A 16,321-nucleotide genomic window follows, 5' to 3' on the forward strand; every position below is an offset into this window, starting at 1 on the left:
CAAGCAAGCTGTATGCTTGCCCACCTGATGGTAAGCGGTCACCGTAGCATCAGGTCAGCCTCAACGCAATTCCCCTGGAAACCATCTCGGCTAATTCCTGTTGAATTCATTTCAATGGGCCAATCGACCTGCTTTCATCCTCACCTATCATCTCTCACTGGTGCCCCGTCAACGTATACCGATAGCGCAAACAGGGTAGATTTCATTATAACCCATTAAAAAACCCTCCAAGCTTTACTTAGTTCGCTACTAGATGGCAAGTGTCCAGCGCTCTTTGTATTATTTTATTGTTTTCTCATTGTGATTATTTCTTGTAATTGTTTGTATCTATAATAAGTTTACTATTGTAATCTTTTGGAGGAAACAATAAAGAGAAATCTATCCATTTAAGAGCTGCGCTCTTGTCTGTGGAGCTCTTGCCACTCACTACGATTTGCAGCGAGTCTCTTCACCTCTTGATACGACACGAGACCAACTCCTTCCTTGATCTGCCTGGTGTAACTATGCCTTGGTCTTCCTCTTCCCCTCCTTCCTTCTATCTTACTTTCTATTACAATGTTCATAAGTTCGTCGTGTCGTATCAAGTGTCCCAACATTTTTTTCCAAAGATTATCTATATAGATATATCTATTTAATTATTACTGTAAACATATTTCTCTCACCTTCTGCGCCTCCCTCCACTCTTCCTCTTTAGCTTTGAGCCGCCGCAGCACGACGGGTACGGCCACCACCGGGTTCTTCTTGAGGCCAGCGATTATGTCCACCGCCTGTCAACGTAACATATTTCAAGATTGGACTTTATTCTCCACTATCTATGACGATCTAAGGTCGAGTTAAATGTTTGTTTACTTTTTTTTTATTCCATTGAAATATATTTTTTTTTATAATACTATGAAACAGGCCTGCGAGTCTAGTATAGTAATCACTGATAAGTAAATTTATTAAGTTATTATTATTTTTATTTGTCTTTTAACTGTTTTAGTGCATTGATTTTTACTAATATCTACTTAAAAATGCCAAAGAAATCTTTGTCGTGTTGATACCATTTACCTTTGTCTCTAAAAAAATTGTATTTCTTCCAAAAATTATCCAATTTTAATAATTTTTTTCTACAGCAACTGATTTCACTTTTTTTTTTACAACACAGGAGGCAAACGAGCACGCGGCTCACCTGATGGTAAGTGACTACCGCCGCCCATGAGCACTCGCAACACCAACGGCATTGCAGGTGTGCTGCCGGCTTTTTAGTTTTAGCGCTCGTCAACACGAAAACAGTTATATTTCTCAGTTTTTAGAGCTGGTAATTATTTATTTATTATTTACTTGAAACATGAGATACATGGTATTAAAAGATAAGATAAGATCGCCATACATAAGTATGTAAAAGTTAGATCCTTAATAAATTTTTTTACATTATTTTGCTGTTATTTCTGTATGTCAGTGTTAATTTAATCATGTATTCACTCTATTATATTCATTAACATTTTAACAATAGCAATACGTAAAATATTTATTTATTTATTCTTTATTGCACAATAAAACTTTGTACAAATGGCGATACCATTTGTACCCAACCAGCATTCTCTACCAGCTAACCATTAGGTAAAAACGGAAAGCGTATGCCCTTCATACGCTTTTTAAACATACGCAGTGAAAAAGATGTGACTTTATTAATATTTTATATTTTAAATACACAATCAGAACATAATGCGATGTAAAACGATGTGAAATACTATTTACCTGTAAAGACTTTTACATCGTGTTTAAGTGCCGATAGTGTATTTAAAATATGTGTAAACAACAACGAAAGTTCAAAATTAACTAACATTGTATATTTTTTTACATTATTTCTTTATCAAACTATGATCTCTTTCAATGGAACTTCAATGAAAACGTAAACAAACAACTAACCCGACTGTAAGACAGTCTTCTGTCTAGAGATGGATAATATATAGCAAATCTATATATTGGGGGGAAAGGGATTGTTAACAATGGAGTTTGCCCCATTGCTAGCCCTATTAGGTCGACCTCCACGTGGTTCCCCCTGGAAACCATCGTGAACGATTCTTGCTGAATTCGTCACGATGGGCTAACTGACCCGCTTCATCCTCACTTATCATCCTTCACTGGTGCCCCGCCGGTGTATATCGTTAGCGCGGGTGGAGTTACCATTCCATTATCACCCATTAAAAAAATATATATATATTTGCCTAATAATGGATATATTAAATATATACCCCATTCGTTATGAGGCTAGCTTCGCCACCCAGGCGTAAAGAAGCCTCAACAAAAATTAGATTAAAAAAAAACAAATAAATATATCATCATCACCTTCCTGCCCTTATCACCATTATTATTTGGGGTCGGCGTAACATGTTTATCCATATTACAAAAAGATTTGTCTTATAGTTAATACCGGCCACCTGCCTGACGTCAACCCTCTGGGAATGCATTTGCTGGTGATTTCCACCACAAATAAATATATACCCGATCGTAATTAATATATCCATCTGGTATGGGCGATGTAGAAATTTTGATGGACTTTCTTTACTCCATCAATGTCCAGAGGAGCCGAATATATAGATACTGTGCCGGTAAGGATAACACCCATGCCCGGGGGAAAGGTATTGTTAGTAATGGAGACTGAGAATCCCATTGCTAGCAATATACCCAACCAGGTCGACTTCCTCGCGGTTCCCCTGGAAACTATCATGGTTAATTCCTGATGAATTCATCATGATGGGCTAACTGGCCTGTTTTCATTCTCATCTATCACCCTTCACTGGTGCTCCGCCAGTGTATCCCGTTAGCGTAGGTGCGGTTACCATACCATTTTCACCCATCAAAAAACACCTATGCCCACTAATAATCCAAATAAAAGATCTATTAAGCGACTGAACATTTCGATTTGTTACAGATTCATTTATTATTTCTGTGATAATTTCAACAAAACTTGATTAAATACTACGAACCCCACACCAACAAATATTTACTACTACACCGGTACATAAATAAATGTACTGCCAAGCTTAAATTAAACTAAATAAATTACTTTAATTTAAATAACCAGATAAATATATAAACATTGTAAATATAGCTACTAATAAAATATATTAAACATACTGCATAATTAATAGAATATAAATATAAAATAATATATAAAAATCGAGCCTCAAAGACACTGCATGCGGTATAAATCTACATTTTACAAGTGCTCCGTTGTACTGAAGGAAAGGAGACAAGAGAAGGAGAAGGAAGGAGATACAAAATAGACAACTCGATAAATTTGAGTACATAATAACACCAGTCATTAGGAATGGCAATGTATGGGGGGTATCATGAGCGAAACAGTATACACTGTTATGCCCATAGTACTGTTCATGTCTATAGGCGACGGTTACCACTTTACATCAGGTGGGCCGTCAGCTTGTTTGCCATTTTAAGTTGTATAAAAAAATTGTACTATTTACGCCCATAATAAAAATTACTTTTATATGTAACAGATTATTTATAAAAATCTCTCCTAAAACATATTTTAGTGTTGTTTTTTCAAAATGTTTCATGAATAACACTATACTAATTGCACTTTTTATCAGAGATGAGTTTTTTTTTTTTATGGAATGGCAAACAAGCTGATGGCCCACCTGATGGAAAGTGGTAACCGTCGCCTATAGACATGAGCAGTACCGTGGATATAACAGAGTATACTGTTTCACCAATGATACCTCCCATGCGCTGCCATTTCTGAGGACTCAAGTGTTATTCCTCTGTACGCAGTAAATTCACGCCATATCGCACCCTTTAAACCGAAACACAGCCATGCAAACACAACTGCTTTACGGTTGAGACACGAATGGGACAGAGGTACCCAAGCAATATATAAATAACTAATAGATTACCGACAATACTAATAACAAATAAAAAAATATAAAATTGTGATCTACAGTTAGAGGAGGGAGGTAGAGGGTAGACGAGAGGAGATCGGCGAGGAGTGTCTGCGGCATGCGTAGAGTCCGGCGCGACCGTACCACCTTGTCTCCGTAGATCCTGCGCAGCGCCCTCTGGTGGATGGTGGGCGAGTGGCCGCCGAGGCAGTCGTCGAGCCGGTACTTGGCCGCGTCCTCGGGGCTCATGCGGGACAACTTCTTCTGGACGCCTTCTAGCACGCGGATGGTTGACGCGTTTGTCTCTATCACCACGTCCAGCTGGAAGCGATGGGGAATTTATTACCAATTTTATTATTGAAATTTTCTTAAATACATATTATATTTTAATGTAAGAATACCCGGATTGACTTTCGTGTACTTTAGAAGTCAGAGGGTCTACCATAAAATGAAATTCCGAATTTTCGGGCTCAATTTCGTGTTTTTGTTCATACCGAAATCGTCCCTGTAAATGAAGCTTAATATTTCGTTTGTCATAAATTCTACTAAAAAAGTCTAAAGGAATGATTCTTTAGCATTTTTAATATTTTTAAACGGGTATGTATTATGTAATTTGAACATCAAATTTGTGTTTCGTTCGGATCCGAAATTTCGGAATACATTTCATGGTAGGCCCTCTGGCTCGGCTTACGTCACGGCCGTTTGCGACTAAAGGACTCGGATGGTCCCGAAACTAATCGAAGCATTCTAAAATACACGTAAATCAATCTGAATATTCTTGTATTAAAACACGACGTTGTTGCCATATGGGAATTATGTGTTTCTTATTTAGAACAAAAAACTTTAATCGTGATAAAACACATTGACTGGCGACGAGAGATTTTGTAATAACCAATTAACCGATAAATTAGTTACGATGGTTTCCAGATGGAACCATCGTGGAGCTCGACCTGATAGCGGAAATTGTTTGTAATGCGGTCTACCAGTCCCATTGCTAGCAATATACCCCGTCAGGTCGACCTCTACGTAGTCCTCCCTGGAAACCATTGTGCTGAATTCCAGGTGTATTCATCACGACGGGCTGACCGACCTGCTTTTTTTATCCTAACCTATCAACCCTTACTGGTGCCCCACCAGCATACACCGATAGTGCAGGCGGGGTTACCATTTCATTATCATTCATTAAAAAACATTCCTGATTACTAACAATCCCTTTCCCCCCCCCGGTGCCGATGTAGGCATAGGTACTTAGCTTGTAAGAAATTAGAGTTTTTATAAACAAAACGATATATTTTCGTAGTCTGTGCATTCACTAGTGGTTGTAATTACCTCAAATCTCTCGTCTTCGCAGCGATATATGTACTCTTCATACTGAGTCTTCCGCGATGTCACGAACGTCGAATCCTCACTCCACGTCGGGAACGAAACCCACGTATCATTTAGCACCTTAACAATGGAGAAAATAAAATTAGATTACACTCTTTATCGTTTCCTCTAAAAGATTATTTTATACAATATAGAATAGCAAACAAGCTGACGGCCCACCTGATGGAAAGTGGTAACCGTCGCCTATAGACATGAACAGTACTATGGACATAACAGAGTATACTGTTTCGCTCATGATACCCCCCATGCGTTGCCATTCCTGATGACTCAGGTGTTATTCCTCTGTACCCTGTAAGTTCACTGCCATATCCCACCCTTCAAACCGAAACACAGCCATGCAAACACAACTGCTTCACTTTTACACAAACTTTTTTTACTTTTGTACAAAGTCTGCCTTTGATAATTAATGTTCCTTTCTCCACTAAGTTTGCTGGAAGAGAACTCTGACAGAGTTAAGCTCGCCTATTGTATATCTTTATTTAATATAAGTTACAAGAATGTAATTTTTGTGATCAATAAAGTATAAATAAATAAATGTATTCCACAAGAAGAAAACGGACTTCAATTGTGGCAAAATATGTTATTTTAATTTCAAATATTGTTGGCATTGATAATAAATTTCCATTACTAGGCAATTCCCTTCCTCTAGGGTCATGAGGTCTAGAAGCGGTAATAGTGAGATGACGATTTAAAAGTGCTTGTAAAGAAGCCTATTTAAATATTTTTTTTTATAACACACTCAAACGAACATGGGGCTCACCTGACGGCGAATAAAGCCGCCCTGATAATTTAAATTGGACTCACCTCCTTGCAGAGCTGGGTGCGACCGGAACAACGGCGGGCGGCCGCGTCCCGTGGGAGGGCGCAGTACGACGTCCCCAGTCGCTTGCACGTCGACAGGTCTGTAGTGGGAAACAGACATCTTTACTAATATAGAATATATCTAATAAATAAAGTTACCATGAGGAGTGAGGCCCTGGTGACCTGAACTTTTTTTTTATGGGTGAAAATGGTATGGTAACCCCGCCTGCACTAACGGGATACGCTGGCGGGGCACCAGTGAAGGGTGATAGATGAGAATGAGAACAGGTCAGTTAGCCCATCATGAATTCATCAGGAATTAACCATGATAGTTTCCAGGGGGAACCGCGAGGAGGTCGACCTGGTTGGGTATATTGCTAACAATGGGATTCTCAGTCTCCATTACTAACAATCCCTTTCCCCCCGGTGACCTGTACTACAGGTATTATTATACCTATCTCAGGTACCAGTCTCTCACAATTATATTTATAGGGGGAGAGAGGATTGTTAGTAATGAGGTCTAATAGCCCCATTACTAGCAATATACCCTTTTTATCGCGTGGAGGTCGACACCTCCACGAGATTCTCCCTGGATACCATCATGATTATTTTTTGTCGAATTCATCATGGTGGGCCAACTAACCTGCATTCATTCTCACCTATCATCTTCCACTGGTGCCCCGTTGGTGTATACCGTTAGCGTGGGCGGGGTTACCATTGAAATGAAATGAAACTTATTTGCTTGATTACATTCCATTGTCACTCATAAAAAAATATTTTTAATTCGATCACTTTAAGCTTGTCTCATTGCATTCCACTGTGATGAAATATGAAGAGAAAATAAATCAATCATTATTATTATATAGCAGTGAACATTGCTTTGGACTTGACATCAGTATCAACAGTTATACCCTATCAGGCAAGTAATATATATATATATATATATATATATATATATATATATATAAATATTAATTATTTGAAAATATGACCAATGTCGTCTCGGCATAGAATAGGCCGCCCCCTTCCTTTTTTGTTGGTGTTGTCTAAGACAGGGCGAGCGATGGGCAGCAGTGTCCCCCGCAAAACATCTATAAAGCCTAACTGCGGTTGCCAACTTAGTTGTTTGGGTTGCCACGATCGAGTGGACTAATAGTCGCGATCGACCGGTTGTCCACCTGGTGTATACTGTGTCGTCCAATGGTAGTGGTTAGCAGTGCAGTGTCGTTACCTATATCCATAGCGGCGTCCCCCTGCGGCCGGTCGTGCCGCAGCTGGGCGCCGAGCGGGCCGACGGGCTCGAGCCGCAGCTTGTCGGGCGGCGCGGCGCCCGCGCTGCCCGACAGCGAGCTGCGCCCGTAGCTCAGCAGGCCGGAGTTGCTGCCGTACCCTGCTCCAGAGATGACGAAACAAATCAATAGGTTTGAACATCTGGTGATACAAAATACCATTAACCAAACTGTAGAATCGCCCATTGACACGTTGGACTATAAAATGCATGGCAAAATGTGGGCAGATAGATAGATGGTACTGCTCATATCTATAGGCAACAGTTACCACTTTACATCAGGTGGGCCGTCAGCTTGTTTGCCATTCTAAGTTGTATAAAAAAAAATATTTATTTACATTACTTACAGCACACAAATTACAATAAATAGAAAATACAATACACAGTAAAAGAGATAAAAAAATGAAAATAAAAAAGCATATAATATAAAATATATATATATATATATATATATATATATATATATATATATATATATATATATATATATATATATATATAAACTAACAATCTCCGTTCTTTTATGTTCAACACAACAGCAACATTGGTTAGTAGGCATGAGTAATATCGAAACCACTCTGATATATCTATATATTGGGTATTTCACATCCTAAAGAAGTTACTCATATCGGTATCACTCATACTAGTCGGACATCAATATTCATTTTGATTGGATTCTACAATTCAATATTATGTATTGAATAAACAACAATTTAATTCATCCATTATTGAGCTAATACATATATAGATACATATTGTTTTCTCACTGTGATTATTTCTTGTAATTGTTTATATTTATAATAAGTTTACTATTGTAATCTTTTGGAGGAAACAATAAAGAGTATCTATCTATCTATCTATATTAAAACTAGCTCAAAGTCCCTGAAAAAGATAAGGTTTCTACATTTCCATCTGTCTGACATATCTCGAAGGATAAGCAAGCTGAAGTGACAATGGGCTGGTCACATAGCTCGAAGAACCAACAAGAATATACAAAGAAAAGTTCTTGACTGCAAATCCCGTACAGGCAACCGTAATGCAGCACGACCACTAGATGGAGTGACAACCTCAAACGTATTGCAGGATGTCAGTGGACACAGGTGGCTTAGGACCGTTCCTTATGGGGGAGACATATGTCCAACAGTGGACTGATAACGTCTGATATGACGACGATGATATGAATCAGTAAACAAAGCTAATTAAACTGACCAACCTATCACTGGTTTCCGACAGATCAACATTTGTATTGTTTAAAAGCACTAATTTATTAAAAAATTGCTGATATTCGCAATAAAAATGTCTGTGCACATACAGGTTATAATGTCACAGTGGAAAGCACTCGATAAATATTCAAAATTCAATAAACATCAAAATCTAATGAAGACTTGACCGAAAAACTACTAAATAACATAACACAAACACATACACAAATATATAGACAAGAAAATCAATAGAAATGAAGTTTTGAAAAGAACACAGTCTCACTTGCACAGTAGATAAAATTAGAACTGAAACGTCACATTTTTCGTATGACGCCGAGGGTAGATTATCGAAGTTGTGACAAGTAAACTGTCAACGTCATGCACTAGTTGGTTATTAATCTAAGTCGCACACGGTACGTTTCAATTCACGTAAAATATGAACAATTCAATGCACAACTATTTGATAGTTTAAAGATAGAAATGGAAAAAAATAAACAGAAAATTTATGATTCTGCAAAGAAAACATTAACTAAGACTTTTGAAAATAAGTTAGATCTTTAAGAAGAAAATACATTACTAATAAGATTATGTTCCACAAATAAAATTAACTTTAATTATGGTAAAACTAGTTAATTCGAAACTAAACTGTTATAAAAAAAAATCTATTGGATCTAATCTGCAAGTATATCCTTTTAGAATAAAAAAAGAAAAAACAACCAATTTGAGAATATTATTTCCTTTTTAAATCAATTAAAAATAAAAAACATTTGAAATACAAAATAACTATTGTATAAAGAAACAACAAAAAAAAAACAACCTCATAACTGTTTAGTTTGGAAGAAAAAGAATAATTCAAATATAGAATTGGCCGAAAATATAAAAGGAAATTTTCTAAAAAATAAAACTTAAAAATTACTTTGAAAAAATATGAAATAACAAATGGTCAGAACAACATAGAAGTATCATGGGTATAAAGGATAGGGTTCAATTAGTGGGCATTAAGGCAATAACGAAATTCAAGAATGTATACAATAAAAAAGTATGTCGGGTTAAAAACATAATACAAGCAGTAACAGGTGCAGTTTGTACAAAGATGGCCAATGATAGTAGAATGGAAGACTCCGGAGGAAGCATGTCTTCGGACAAAATAGGTGTGTCAAAACAGTTGCTGATTGAATATTAAATATATTGTTACATTGCTTATTATTATGTATAATAACTTGTACCTAGCCAATAATGATTTTGAATGCTTTAGACAATAAGGCGAACATTTGTACTTCACAATAAATCAATATCTGTAAAAACAATGTTCTGACAAATCAATCTATCAATCTAATTATCGTTTCCCCAAAATTCACATCTCCCCTCTTAATAGCAAATTAACCCCAGGCAGAAACACAGCCAGATTTCAGCACCCCAGGGAAAGAAACTGGCGTACTACTTTTTTTTTATACAACTTAGAATGGCAAACAAACTGACGGTCCACCTGATGGAAAGTATTAACCGTCGCCTATAGACACGAGCAGTACCATGGACATAACAGAGTATACACATAATACCCCCATGCGTTGCCATTCCTGAGGACTCAGGTGTTATTCCTCTGTACCCAGTAAATTCACGCTATATCCCACCCTTCAAACCGAAACACAGCCATGCAAATACAACTGCTTCACGGTTGAAACACGAATGGGACAGAGGTACCCAAGCAATCGACTTTTGTACAAAGTCTCCCTCTGGTAATTCTGGTAGTATTATGCAAGCAGTATCTCTTTCTACATCTTTCCCAGGAATGAGCTGCCTCGGAATCTCAACCATCTGAGATGTTGTTCTAGACTGTTTGGGTTAAGACCCTTCACCTACACAACAATATCTTTTTTTTTTAAGAGTTTCCTCTTGTTGGTGCGACTAATAAGATTTATTATTATCATTCCACTGACCAACATGTATGCCGGTGTTGGTGGGCGTGTGCGGCGGGGACGACAGCCCCACAAAGTCCTGCAGCCACTTCTGCAGCTCGGGGTGACGCCGGAGGAATGGACTCGTCACGCACAGCAGCTCCGACGACGAGATGACTTCGTGCGTGAACAGAAGGAGGCACCTGCCGGTGATCAATTGATAACATTAGTCTATTGTAAATATTTGAGTCAAAGGAAGCTATTTAACTATCCATCGAGATATAGGCTCTGGCTTTTAACGTTAAAAACAGAATTTCTGCGTTTAACCCTATGGTGTACAAATCCTTATTTAACAATTATATTAATCAATAAATGAAATATTAAAAATTTTTAATGATAATTAAATACCTCAAGAAATTATCGTAAACACGCTGCGAGCGGAGAGCCTTGCGCGCGCGGTCAAAGAAGTTAAAATCCTGCAGGGTGGCCACCTTCGCTGCTTCGGCTAGAGACACATCCCGTATGCCGCCGCCTCCGCCGCCACCCACGCTGCCGCCTCCTCCCCCGCTACCGCCTGTGCCGCACACACCGCCCGATGATATACGGCTCTTCTTGGCCGGCGGGCCTGCCGGCATCTGGCTGGAGGATGTGAAGCTGGGTGATCTCTTGAGATGGTGATGCTGCGACGGCGGCGTTACCACGTTGCTCGACACTGAACTTGTGTGCTTCGGTATCTGCTGATGTATTTGTTAGATTAGATTACCGTCTTTTAGAATTTAAGAGATTATGCTAAGTACAACCTTGGCTAGTCGTATGGTCCCGGCACCCCTTCTTATCCCGTGACTGTCTTAAGAGGACACTAATGGAGGGCAAGGGATGGCCAGTAACGTCCGTCTTAAAACATCTCCAAAGCCTAACTGCGGTTGACAATCAGCCTGCCAAGCGTGGCAACTACAGAAAAACCCCCTAAGGAGGAGGCTTATGGTCAGCAGTGACAGTTAAAGGCTAATATGATGATGACGATGACCTTGGGTTCGCACATTATAATAATCAGAACTGTATAGCGATCTAGCCTGTCTGCCAGCTGGTAGATAGATTTTCAAAATAATATATAGCCTATGTTACTACTCACTGATTATATAGTTTACTATAGGAGTAATTTTTTTTTAAATCAGATGAATAGTCAACTTTATGAATTACAAACAAACAATCAAATCTGTCCTGTTTATAATATATAAGCAGATGTACATATATATTTGAAGACCTCTGTGGCGCAGTGGCGGTAGACGAAATGCTAAGTTCGACTCCTGGTCCAGCCAATTTAGGAAGCTAAATTTTCTGAATTTGCTCGGGTCTGGATATTATAGGTGTTTTTACCTCGGATATTTGTCGCCTGAGTTCTTAAAACACAGGGTAAGTCTAGACTAAGGACCAGGCGAACTGGTGTACAGCATTTAAAATTATTATAAGTATATTTATATGTATACAAGTGACATCCCAGCAGTGGGCGTTACCTGCGCGAGATGGGCATGCGGTGGTGGTGATGCAGGCGGGGCGCTAACAAAACGTTCCGTTTCACTCTCCACACGTTGCTGAATCAACAATAATAATATATCAATCATAAATCATAACTATTAAGTGTCCAAATTTTTAAAACGTAAGCAGTCTAAGACTGTAGTTGTTAACTTCATCAATGTTTAAAGAAACACTTGTTAGTGGAACATGTTGAGACAATTACTAATAGGTCCTATTGACACAACCATATTGGTGGGGCCTGTTGAGACAACCATATTGGTGGGGCCTGTTGAGACAATCATATTGGTGGGGCCTGTTGAGACAACCATATTGGTGGGGCCTGTTGAGACAACCATATTGGTGGGGCCTGTTGAGACAACCATATTGGTGGGGCCTGTTGAGACAATCATATTGGTGGGGCCTGTTGAGACAATCATATTGGTGGGGCCTGTTGAGACAACTATATTGGTGGGGCCTGTTGAGACAACCATATTGGTGGGGCCTGTTGAGACAATCATATTGGTGGGGCCTGTTGAGACAACCATATTGGTGGGGCCTGTTGTGACAATAATTGGTGGAGCTTGTTGCCAATATTATTAGTAGGGCCCATAGACATTATTATATTAGTAGGACCTATTGTGGCAGCCATATTGAGAGACCTAATGAGACATTTATTGGTGAAACCTATTGAGGCACTTACCGGCGGTGGTGGCAACAAAGGCGGTGTTCTGGCGTGTGGTGGGTAGTGTGGCTTGGTCACTGCTTTAGCATCAGGCAGAAACTGACCAAACTCCGCCAGTAGATCGTCTTGATTCTCAAACAGTTTAGCGACCTGAACCACAATTATAAGTGTTAAATGTAATATCAAACCTTTATGTTTACACAAACGTACACACGGAGACAGAAAATTAAAATAGATTTAAAGTAACTTCGTTAATGTATTGTTATTAAAATATAGAACATTGAATAATTTTTTAAATTGAATCACACAAAATTCAGTATGAATGTCCTCATTTAAATACAGTGGAAACATATATTAATGCAATATCAAATTATTCATAAGCATTATTTTTATTTTATCTATATTTTATATTTTATTATTTTTATAAATGAAATTAAATTTATTTCACTAGAAACATTGTTCACAAAATGTTAGATTTTATTTTGGTTGTCCATTATGTTTCGCCAGATTAAATGTCATGAAAATAATTTCTATAGTAGATTGATTTTGAATTTTTAATTTTGCTCGCTTTTCCATCCAAATATAATCTTGCACCAATTTAAGGCAAATGTGAATAGACTATTCGTGGGCCCGCAAGCCTCATCATAGACTACATAATGGCTTTCATATATATATATATATATATATATATATATATATATATATATACATAGCATATTCATGAGTACACACATTTGTTAAGATATGATAACTCTGCTTATCATCAGGCGGCCATAATTTGCTAAAAAAAAAAAATCCAACTAACCTGCGAGTAGACTTCCTGCTCGGTCTGCTGCTTTGCTTGGGGCTCCTTCACGTCGCGGTGGCCGCGTTGGTAAGCGTGCAGTATCTCCAGGAACCTCTTGTATTTGTCCGGTTGACGTGAAAAGCGCGACTGTACGAAGGTGATTGATTTATTAAACTACTATTATGTTTATATATCTCTAATTATATGACTAAAAATTATACAAACGATTAATTCAGAACTCTTATAGAGCAGCCGCTAGTTTTTATCACTTTGGGTCAAACGGTAATTTGTGTCATCATAATTCCTAACAGTCGAACAATTGCTAGCAATATATCCTAGTTTATGTATACTTTATTGATCAATACAATGGTGGTACAAAAGGAGGACTTAATGCTACAGGCATTCTCTACCAGTCTATGTAGGATACATTATGTACATTTATATGTGATACACGCAGGCGCAACTACGATATATAGCTAGTTAAAAAAATGTAACTATAATTAAGTAATAAGTAACAGCATCATCAAAGTCCAAATGCAGTTGTCAACCTGCCAAATTTGGCACTTTGGTTGGCAACTGTTTAATTACTGGCAATACTCCCCTCATGAGGAAGGCCTATATTCATAAATGGAAAGTTAACAACTGACACAAGTAACAATATAATAAATTTATTTAATTTTGTAACTATCCTAGATAGTATAAGTATTTTTAAATATATTAATAAATAATAACAGATTGTTAATTTTTTTTTTTAAAACATTATTGTAATTCTAATGGAGGTATGTAAGTATGTAATAACATTATAAAATAAATAAATATAATATTGTGCTATTACAGGTTACAGAAATAAAAGATTACTTACATAATAATAATAAATAGGTAGATAGATAGATACTCTTTATTGTTTCCTCCAAAAGATTACAATAGCAAACTTATTATAGATATAAACAATTACAAATATAAATAATAATCATAAAGGAAAAGTAAATTTTGTACAATAAAAAAAAAAACAATTATAATATAGCCTTTATTGCTAAAAGTATATAGTCTTTTTTTACACTAAAAATGCTTATTCAGTTCATTTCCAGCTTATCCTTTGATATAGGCCTCATCAAGATACTTCCATTTTTATTTCCCATTCGTTAACCTATACTATAATTTTCCATGGAAAATTAAATAGATACTACACTTAAAAACACAGAAAATAGAACTCTATACCCAATGAACAGAACATACTATTCAATTGACGATTTCCTTGGAGAGAAATGCAATAAATTTCCTTAATATTATGCTAATACAATGATTTTTTTACTGTAAATGTGACATAATTGGATTTCTTTTGTTTTTTTTTTCTTATATATATAAGTTTTTGATATTGTATACCTCGATAGATGAGGTTGATCATAGAGGACTTGTTTTAACCATCCATTATTATATACCTAACCATGTACCTATGTATTCCGAAATAAATAAATGTAATGAAAATAGAACTCACCTTAATCTTGTTAACATATTCGATGGCATGATTGAACTCGACCGGTTGGCCGGGGGGCGCGGCCGGCTGGTGGGGACCGCTGCCGGCCGGAGGCTGCACCGTGCCTAAAATAAACGCTACGATTACACACTCGTTTACGGGACCTACACATCGGCGGTAGGTAAAGCTCGATCAGAACTCTTTTAGAGCAGCCGCTTGTTATTCTCATTTGGGGTCAATCGGTAATTAATTTCATCATATAATTAAGTGTTAAATGTTCAATATTAAATAATGACATCTCCATATTAATTTAAAGGCTTGCCAATGAAAATCAGCGCTGTATCTGCTCAGTTGCAGCATAACGCTGAGCGATGAACCGATTCAGCAAACATTACCTAACACCTTTCTCTCGGGATTGTTAGTAATGGAGACTGAGAATCCTATTGCTAGCAATATACCCAACCAGGTCGACCTTCTCGCGATTCCCCCTGGAAACTATCATGGTTAATTCATCATGATGGGCTAACTGGCCCGTTTTCATTCTCATCGATCACCCTTCACTGGTGTTCCGCCAGCGTATCCCGTTAGCGCAGGCTATTACCATACTATTTTCACCCATAAAAAAAAAACCTTTCCTTTCTATACACGTTACGTTACTCTGTATGAACCTTTTTAAAACCAGAGCTACACATTTCGCCTTATCTAAGGGCATTCAAATGTTGTCTCAGCACATGTTAGTATTTTTTAATGGCTTACATATATACATATATGTTTATTACAATTGTAAATTAAATAAATGCATTTATTTATTGTGAGCAAAGGTAGATTTATCCCTTACAAAGATCTCTTCCAGTCAACCCTACACAGTAGCTGGTGAATATAAGCATATAATAGTGATTTCGAGTCCAGACGTGCTTACCAGGTGGATGATGTATAGCAGCAGCTTCGATCTGCTGGTGAGCTTGTGATATCTGATGCAGGGTGTTGGCCGGCGGCGCGTTCACAGTCAAATTGTGGACTATGGCGCTGTTCACTGACCTAGGAGTAATGAATATATTTATTAATAAAGAAATGTAAAATTGAGTTTGATAGTCACTTGGTGGAATTGCAGCTTGATCAATAGATTTTTCTGGGGGGAAAGGGATTGTTAGCAATGGGGTTTGACAGCCCCATTGCTAGCAATATGCCCTATTAGGTCGACCTCCACGTGGTTCCCCCTGGAAACCATCATGAACAATTCTTATTGAATTCGTCACGATGGGCTAACTGACCTGCTTCACCTATCATCCCCCACTGATGCCCCGCCGGTGTATACCGATAGCGCGGGCGGGGTTACCATTCCATTTTCATCCAATAAAAAAAAAAATCGGTTGTATTACTTTTATATGTTTTTAACCTTCATAACTC

At 37.7% G+C, this 16,321-nt stretch overlaps 1 protein-coding gene across 11 annotated transcripts in view; it reads right to left on the reverse strand.

Moving 5' to 3' along the window:
- LOC113515758 (paired amphipathic helix protein Sin3b) overlaps positions 1–16,321 on the reverse strand; it is a 71,791-nt gene that overhangs the window by 21,925 nt on the left and 33,545 nt on the right. For 7 of the 11 annotated variants that reach the window (XM_052898316.1, XM_052898313.1, XM_052898314.1 and 4 more), the window contains exons 8-19: positions 15,834–15,952; positions 14,936–15,039; positions 13,459–13,587; positions 12,672–12,803; positions 11,971–12,048; positions 10,865–11,193; positions 10,499–10,659; positions 7,303–7,461; positions 6,075–6,172; positions 5,214–5,330; positions 4,029–4,205; positions 663–767 (exon numbers count right to left, since the gene is read on the reverse strand). In XM_052898316.1, the coding sequence (XP_052754276.1) occupies positions 663–767; positions 4,029–4,205; positions 5,214–5,330; positions 6,075–6,172; positions 7,303–7,461; positions 10,499–10,659; positions 10,865–11,193; positions 11,971–12,048; positions 12,672–12,803; positions 13,459–13,587; positions 14,936–15,039; positions 15,834–15,952 (1,708 nt within the window). The remainder of the gene's footprint in view (positions 1–662; positions 768–4,028; positions 4,206–5,213; positions 5,331–6,074; positions 6,173–7,302; positions 7,462–10,498; positions 10,660–10,864; positions 11,194–11,970; positions 12,049–12,671; positions 12,804–13,458; positions 13,588–14,935; positions 15,040–15,833; positions 15,953–16,321) is intronic. The other 4 variants (XM_052898320.1, XM_052898315.1, XM_052898323.1 and 1 more) reach the window with 2 other exon arrangements.

The sequence above is a fragment of the Galleria mellonella genome, unplaced genomic scaffold (genome assembly GCF_026898425.1).
Source record: "Galleria mellonella isolate WM207_F2 unplaced genomic scaffold, CSIRO_AGI_GalMel_v1 utg424, whole genome shotgun sequence".
Lineage (NCBI taxonomy): Eukaryota > Metazoa > Arthropoda > Insecta > Lepidoptera > Pyralidae > Galleria > Galleria mellonella.